This window comes from Microtus pennsylvanicus, chromosome 15 (genome assembly GCF_037038515.1).
Source record: "Microtus pennsylvanicus isolate mMicPen1 chromosome 15, mMicPen1.hap1, whole genome shotgun sequence".
NCBI classification, from domain to species: Eukaryota; Metazoa; Chordata; class Mammalia; order Rodentia; family Cricetidae; genus Microtus; species Microtus pennsylvanicus.
Window position 1 is genome coordinate 7325273 of NC_134593.1, and position 8614 is coordinate 7333886.

Here is an 8614-nt window from a genome sequence, read left to right on the forward strand (position 1 = left end):
CCCTGTCATCCAGGAAAATGTCACCAGGGTCACCGCACCTCACTTCAGAAGCAAGGTCTCTGACAGCAAATCTAAAAGGTTATTCTCCCAAAGCTCAGCTTCTTTAGAAGCCAACTTTCTGAGGAAAACTAAAGGGCAACGCCAATTTCACCTCTCTTGGAGTTTCAATAAGATGAATATCACAGATGAAACAAACTCTCTGGAAGATAGAAACAGCCCTCACTTCCCCTCCTGGAGGCTGGCTTTTTCACCACCACTGTGGCCCATGGACATTGACATATTTGGGGTCTGGGGCGGGGGGAGAAGGGACATTGATTCTGACAGGCATTGACATTCATTTACCACGTGTGTCTAATTTGTTCTCCCATGGAAACTCCACTAAAACTGTTGATGAGATCAAAGACCAGCAAGATTGTCTTCCAAGGAAAAACACTAATACATTTATGAGATTAAAAATCCAGAAAGCACTGGAATGGCCGGGAAAGCAGGATGGCTATTCTATAGAGAGAATCCTCCCAGCCAGATCACAGGGTGGCTATTCTATAGGGAATCCTCCCAGCCAGAAAAGCAGGGTGGCTATTCTATAGAGAATCCTCCCAGCCAGATCACAGGGTGGCTATTCTATAGAGAAGCCTCCCAGCCAGATCACAGGATGCATTCACTCTAGGAGTAGCAACAGTTAACAATCCCAAAGTCATATCTGAGCCCAACTCCAGGCAGACAAAATCTGCTCCATTTGATAGTGTATGTTAGTGGGTTAGCAAAGGGAGAACAGGGTTAAGAAACTAAGAACACAGGCCTCGGGTCTGGCTTCTTCCTTCCTTTCTGTGAGTTTATGTTAGCCCATCACTTGTCATCTGCCTCTACACAGGGGCTTATAACCCAGAAAAAAAAAAGTTGTCTTTAATCCAGAGAGCAACAGGATGCTTGTGAAGACATCTACAGCTCAGGAAGGACAGTGCTTTCGAACCTAAGGCCTCAAAGCTAAGCAGTGGTGGCAGACACTTTTAATCCCAGCACTCGGGAAGCAGAGGCAGGTGGATTTCTGTGAGTTCAAGGCCAGCCTGGTCTACAAACTGAGTTCCAAAACAGCCAGGGTTACACAGAAAAACCCTGTCTCAACCCTCTGCCCAAAAAATAAGCTAATAATGGGTGTCTGCCCAATTAGTTTTCAGCATGTCATAATCAGGATGCAACAAATCCCAGGGTTGCTAGAAAGGATTGTCGGCATCTCAACACTACAGATTTTTATGGGCTCATATAAGCTTTATTTCTCCTTCACCCTATGCCCATCTTGGTGGTTTTAGTTGCATACTATAGAATACTCCAGGAAACTTACAACACCACAAGAAAACCACCTCTTGGCAGTCACTGTATCGTGTGAACAACACAGAGAATTGCCTCGCCGTCCCAGCCCATGTAGATCTCTGTGGTGTTCACACGATACCGTGGCAGGGCAGGAAGACACAGAGGCTACTGTAGGCTAGCACGTTCAGTAGGATTCATTTTGTGCTGTAGCAACAGCTCTCAATGTGCGTCTGAAGAGCTTCTCTCCTTTCCAGGTTCTGTTTAAGATGTTTCTTGGAAGTGCCAACTTTGGCGAAGCCGCACACTTTGTCTCCACCTTGGCTTTCTTCAACTTGGTCTTCATCTCCTTCACCCCCATCATCCTGTACTTCACCAAAGTGGAGCACTGGTCCTCCTTCGCAGCCCTGCCCTGGGGCTGTCTCTGCGGGATGGCAGGGCTCTGGCTTGGTGAGTAGCCCTTGCCTGTGCCTGTTGTTCATCGTAGGGTTGATCCCCTGGCTGCTTTTGTGTTGCATGACCCAGACTGCACTGGTTATAGACACTGAATATGTGGAAGATTCTTGGTGGGCTCTTTCTTGGTTATCTCAGGGCTGTCCATGGTGTGCCTGCCATGGATTAAAGTATCCAGTCAAAGCCCAGGTCACTCTCTCCATCATGACATGGTGTGTGACCTGGCATGTGATGTGTGTTTCCTAAGTGCATGGTATGACAGGCAGAAATGAAAATGGATGATACAGTCAAGTGTTCAGCATAGCCAGAGCACTGGGTTCAACTGAGAAACAAGCGGGGGAGGAGAAAGGAAGGAAGAGAAAAGAGGGGAGGGAAAGGGAAGGGCAGATATTCAAGAGAAAAGCAGATCATGAATAAACTGGAAAGCCATTTTGAAGAAGCTGGGTTTAAAATCCACTTCATCTTGGAGCTGGAAATGAGAGGCTCACACCTGATATTAAACCACTCACTCTAGTGTGTAAGGAGAACGGATTTGCACCAGGAATCCCTCACCAGGAGAGCGCTGAGCTTGGTGACCCTGGCTTAATACACTGTGTCCAGTTGAGGGCAAAATAAAGGTCACCTGGAGTCTTTCTCTTGGGCATCCTGGAACTCTGGATATGTATGCGTCACCTACTAGTACCTGATGTACGAGGAGTCTAATATCTAAAGACACTGCTCCCCCTCTCTAGCCATTGAAAACAGCATAGCTTAATATGCCAGTGCTTCCTCTAAATAAATCAGCTTCATTCTGTGTTGTAGTAAGAGTGGCGGGGCTGCATCCCACCACCCGGCTGCCCATGCGGCTAGCTTTACCCGAAATAATTACACGGAAACTGTATTCTTTTAAACACCGCTTGGCCCATTTCTATCTAGCCTCTTCTAGGCTAGCTCTCACACCTGGACTAGCCCATTTCTAATAATCTGCTGTAGCCCACGAGCTGGCTTACCAGGAATGATCTTAACCTGCGTCTGCCTGGAGTGGGAGAATCATGGCGACTCACTCACTCAGCTTCTTTCTCCCAGCATTCTGTTCTGTTTACTCCACCCACCTATGTTTTAACCTATGAGGCCAAAGCAGTTCCTTTATTGCTTAACCAATGAAATCAACAGATTGATATATGACACTCCCACATCAATTCTGCTCCTTCCATGTACCGCCCAAGGTCGGCCCCTCTACTGCCACACATTTACCCACTCCGCAGGCTCCACTGACCTTCTAGGCCAGGGTGGCACTGAAAACACTAGCAATATGGCAGCCCCAAGAAAAGCATTGTCCTTATTCCAGGAAGATCATTGATTGGCTCATCTTTTCCTACTCCAGCCTAGAACCCTCAGGGAAGGTCTTAAATGGAAAACATTTCAGAGAAGGATCGAGCATTAATTGTTAGTCCCTGGGGTTGTGCTTTCCAGGGCCCAAACTGTATGGTTATCATCTCCCATTGCCTCTAAGTTGAGTGAAAATCAATAACATATTTGGAAGTTCATAGCATTGCCGTAAGATCAAAGAATCCTAATTAAAAAGTGCTCAGTTTATTTCCTGGCCAAAAATAATGTAGCTGGGAACAATCATAACCAAAATGTCACTTATTCTTAGCAACCTCTTTGCACGTGGAATTTGTGCCTGCTGCAAAGTAGCCCTCCCCCAATGAGAGTCGCTGGCCCGTCTTCCTAAGTAAATCTTCTCAGGCTGGGCCACACCCATACCGTTCCCCAAGCAGCATGTGTCCACGCTCCACCAGGCATGGCACCAGCTGGCACTGCAGCTGTCCCCAGGGCACAGCAGCGTTCATTGTGCCAAAGCAGAGCTGTGACAGATTGAAGAGACAGCCTCTCTCTTGTGCTGCGTACTCTGGAGCTCTAGAATCTGCAGTGCTTTGCTCACAGTGTTTTCATTCCCCCTCCTGTCTTCTCCGTGGGGATCCCACATGGTCTAGCTGGGACCAGTCTGAGAGCCGGAGCTGAAATCCCAGTGTGTGCTCTGAGCACCCACATTTCCTGAAGCTATGGCTGTGGCCTGCCCTCTAGGAAGTTATCTTAGTCTCAGTCTCAAACATTCATCTGACCTATCAGGATTGAATTTAAAGTGGGGCTGGATCCCTCACTATGGAAGCACATCCAATTGGGTATTGTTTTCCTTGGGTTATCTGAAGAACTAAGGAAAATAGACAGCACATGGCACGGCAGCCCAAGGCTCTGTTCGGAAACACCATCACATTCACTCCGGTTGCCAAAATCCAATCTGTCAAGAAAAAAACAGTTGAGAAAGTCAGCAGAGTTTTGATGCATTTAGCAAATTCTTAACTTGTTAGAATTTTCCATAAATGACTCCATGAGCTTAAGGAAAGACCCGAGGTGCTGGAATATTCATTCACAATGAGCCTTGCCATGACAAAGGAGCCCTTACACAGCTAGGAAGGACCCGTGTCTTTACTGCCCTTGCTGCATACTTGTGAGTCTCAGAAGGTCCAACCCGCTGCCTCTCATTTCCAGGTACAGATGACTCTACATTGCTAAGGTGGTGAGCTTAGTTATAGATGACAACATCCTCATTGAAATAGTTCTAGAACTTTCTTTGAGTCTAGACTCTTCAGAAATATGGGCAACATGCTTCAGCTGTGTTCATAGAGACCATCTCATATTAAAGGACCTTTTGTACTTGTGAATATTCATCTCTACAACCTCTGAAAAGTTTAATTTAACTCTACTAAGATAGCAGTCTAATTTATAACTCTTGGAAAAGTATAATTTTGGTAATTTCTGATGGGGTTGGGTGATTATTTTAAGTAATGGTCTTTAACTAAAGAAGTCCAACCATATTAGTTAAAGAGCATCAGCTTACTCTGTCAGTTTATTCTATGGCTCTGACCTCTGCTGACCTGTACAAGGTCAGGGTGGGAAAATCGTCGCTGGGCTCCAGAGAATTAGCCTGAGCTCCTCCTCATTTGTTTACGTTGAAAGAAAATGGGGGGAAAAAAGGATTCGCGGCCTCGCGGTGGTGGCGCACGCCTTTAATCCCAGCACTCGGGAGGCAGAGGCAGGCGGATCTCTGGGAGTTCGAGGCCAGCCTGGTCTACAAGAGCTAGTTCCAGGACAGGCTCCAAAGCTACAGAGAAACCCTGTCTCGAAAAACCAAAAAAAAAAAAAAAAAGGATTCGCTGACCTTGGACAAACCTTATTTTAGACAGTAGTACCACACTCCGTAAATTGCCCAGGTTTATAGTTTAAATAGCAAAGTAACAAAGAACGAAGAATCAAGACTTAGTCAACCACCTGCTTTTAGCCTCTGACTAGCCCCAGACTGTCCTTCCAGCGCTAACACGTGGTGTGGGAGATTGATGACGTCACCTTCCATATTCCTTTGTCAGTCAGCTGGCTGGAGCTCAGGCAGAGTGGCAAAGGAGGACCAAAGAATTTAACAGATTTAAGCCAGCGATTCAGGCTCCCATCACCAAACTGAGAAAACTGAACAAAGGTGCAGACCCCTGAGAAAGCACATTTAGCAAAAGTATTGGTTCTTGTATCTTAAGTGACTGGTGTGCCAACCCCTTCATCCCGCGTACCTCCCTCATTTTACAGCATTCAACATCCTGGTGAACGTCGGAGTAGTGCTGACATATCCAATCCTCATCTCCATTGGCACAGTGCTCAGCGTCCCTGGCAACGCAGGTAGTGTACAACGTGCCCCACGCGCTCGCTTTATGCTCTGCCTTGGAATTACGTCTCTTCCTTTGGAAGATGTTTTTAGCTATCTCGAGGTGGAAGACAGCAGAGTGCGCAGCAGGTTTTAAAGCTGAGGCTACAGAGGCACTGTTTTACTTGGCCGTGGTTTTAGAATTAAATACCAAATGTATCATTTGGGTTTCATGTAATCTCCCTGACGACCTAATTTCGTGGGTATTTTTAGAGGAAGTCCTATGGAAACAAAAGGCATCGCAGCACAGGGCTGTGAAGTCAGCATCACTAATGAAAGTGCAAGCGATGCACAGGGTGTCGGCGCCCCATCAGAGCATCCTTGGGGAGCCGTGGACACTCTCATGGGGGCTGAGCAAGCAATGCATAGGGTGTTGGCTCCCCATCAGAGCGTCCTTGGGGAGCCATGGACACTTTCGTAGGGGCTGAGCAGGTGGCCCTCCAGGAAAAGCTATTTGTCTCACTTCAAGGCCGAGAGGAAAATCTATTAGCGTTTTTCTGGGACGTTTCTAGTGGAACCTGCCACTGAAACTAGTCACGGAAATTAGTTCTCTGGGTGACCGTTCAGTCATTTTGACTTTAAAATTCTGTAGTCCCAAGTCTCTAGAAACCATCATTCTTTTCTTCAGAACAATTAGTCAGTGTTTGTTAAACACTTACTATGTGAATGGGGCTGTGTACAAGAAAAGAAAATAAATTACATTGTTGTTCCCTTAAGAAACTTACAGATGAATTTAGAAAAGACAGTAGACATACACAAAACAGTTAGGACATCTACAAAGAAATTTTTTATTAAGTGTAAAATTGTGTGAGATAGACTCCAAGGGCTGTTAGATATTCAGAGGAAAAGTATCAGACAGAAGTGGAGTTGTCAGGAAGTTCATTTATTCATCCATGGGTTCGTTTATGCAACAAATAACTTCTAATGTCTTAGCATATGTCAGGAGCCAGGCTGAGACTGGTGACAGATCCTGCCTATGGCACAGTTTCCACCCTCAAGACCACGAGAGTAGCACAGAGTGGGAAACCAGAGGAACTGAATAACTCTAGCACGCAGAAACAACTGCTCTGGTAGATGTTTGCACAGAATGCTCTGAGCACACATAGGTGTGGCACTCTTTGCGGGAGCCCTTTGTACAGAGGTCTAAAGAATAGTTCAGCAGAAGGAAGTAGGACGCAAGGATATGGCGGCGGGGCGGTGAAGCCAGCAACATTGTGAGTGTACTAAATTCACTTTCTAAAGTTGTTTAATTTTAGACTATATTTAGACTATATGAATTTTACCTCAATTAAACCCGGGAAAAGTACAGCATATTAAGGCCAAGGCAAGAACAGGTTTAACTCATAAAAAAAAATTAAAAAATAAAAATAAATAAATAAAATTAAAAAAATCAGCGGTCCAGAACAGCAGAAGAAAGGTGAAAGCATGTCCGGGAAAAGTGCTTAGGAAGCAAACTGAAGACCTTCCTGAGCCCAGTTGCATGGACTCTGAGCTGAGCCTTGAACAAGTGTGGATCACAGAGAAGGAACAGGACGCAAGCCTAACTAGCGATAGAGTAACTGTGGTATTTGCAACTCTTGAAAAGGTCTCTGGTTTTCAGAGACGCACACAAACAGCCATAGACAGGTGTGGCGGGTGTGACGAGCGTGGTGAAGGCAGGTGTGATGGTGTGACCTTTCCTTCCCTAGCTGTGGACCTCGTGAAGCAGGAAGTGATCTTCAACGTGGTCCGCCTGGCCGCCACCATCATTATATGTCTCGGGTTTCTTCTGATGCTGCTGCCTGAGGAGTGGGACGAAGTCACCCTGAGATTTATCAACAGCCTGAAGGAGAAGAAGAGCGAGGAGCACGCGGAGGACCTGGCAGATGTCAGTGTGCACCTGCGGAGCAGAAGCAGGGCCAACGGGACAGTGTCCATACCGCTGGCATGAAAGGAGATGACGTCTGGATGCACATGTGTGTATATTCTGTGAATATAACATTTTCTCACTACCTGTACACTCAAACGACAGTATCAGCTCTGAGTTTGAATAAACCATATGTGAAATATTGCCAATAATAAAAAGTTTACATTTATATGCATATCAAGGAACTGATGTAAATAATCATAATAAATTTTTTATTAAAAATGCATTTCCTTGTTTTGTTTATCCTACTTGGAAAACAGTTCACACAAGTTCATAAAAATAAAAGGTTTGGTTAAGTCATAGACTCATCATTTTCTTAAGTGTAACTGAGACCTGCTTATTAAGAATTAGGTGCCAAATAGAAAAACCTGTGAAACAGCAGAGAAAAACAATGACATCTTGAAATCTGTAGGCAAATGGATGGAGCTAGAAAACATCATGTTGAGTGGGGTAACCCAGACTCAGAAAGACAATTATTATATGTATTCACTCACAAGTGGTTTTTAAACACAAAGCAAAGAGAAACCAGCCTACAGTCACAATCCCAGACAAAAATGAGGACCCTAAGAGAGACATACATGGATCTAATCTACACGGGAAGCAGAAAAAGACAAGATCTCCTGAATAAATTGGGAGCATGGGGACCATGGGAGAAGGTTGAACGGGAGGGGAGAGGCAGGGAGGGAGCAGAGAAAAATGTATAGCTGATTAAAATCAATTTTAAAAAAAGAAAAGAAAAGCCTATGAAAACAATAGATATTTTATATTTACTTCAGCCTGGAAAGTCATTAAACAATACCCACAGAGTCCTTCTGTACACAAGCCTACACTGGAATGGCCAGGACGTAGACAGAAAAGACCCAGATGAACTCTGCATACTCAAGAAACACAGTGACATCTTCACGAGGGAGACATTGCGCTGGAGAAGAGGTGTGGAGACCTCCCAGATCTCTACAGTCCCTCACCACCAAGTTCCCTGAGAGAATTTTCTATCCTTCCCATCATTCCACTTTGTACCCCTATTCTTTCCTGAACCCACTACCCTTCACCTTCTGTCCCCACCATTGCTCTAGAGTTCCCTTCTCTCAAGTCAGTAAGGGATTCTCTCCAACAACGTCATAGTGGCAATCCCAACTCTTTACTCATTCAAAAGCAGTTGATACAATGATCTTCTACCCCCTGACCTGCTAAAATAGTCTCAATTCTTGGACCCACCA

The 8614-nt window shown here is 45.3% G+C and overlaps 1 protein-coding gene across 1 annotated transcript in view; it reads left to right on the top strand.

Moving 5' to 3' along the window:
• Slc35f4 (solute carrier family 35 member F4) overlaps positions 1 to 7622 on the top strand; it is a 221032-nt gene extending 213410 nt beyond the window's left edge. Inside the window, exons 6-8 of the mRNA XM_075949106.1 lie at positions 1563 to 1755; positions 5377 to 5466; positions 7180 to 7622. Coding sequence (XP_075805221.1) covers positions 1563 to 1755; positions 5377 to 5466; positions 7180 to 7421 — 525 coding nt within the window. The 3' untranslated portion in view covers positions 7422 to 7622. The remainder of the gene's footprint in view (positions 1 to 1562; positions 1756 to 5376; positions 5467 to 7179) is intronic.
• Positions 7623 to 8614: the final 992 nt, after the last annotated feature.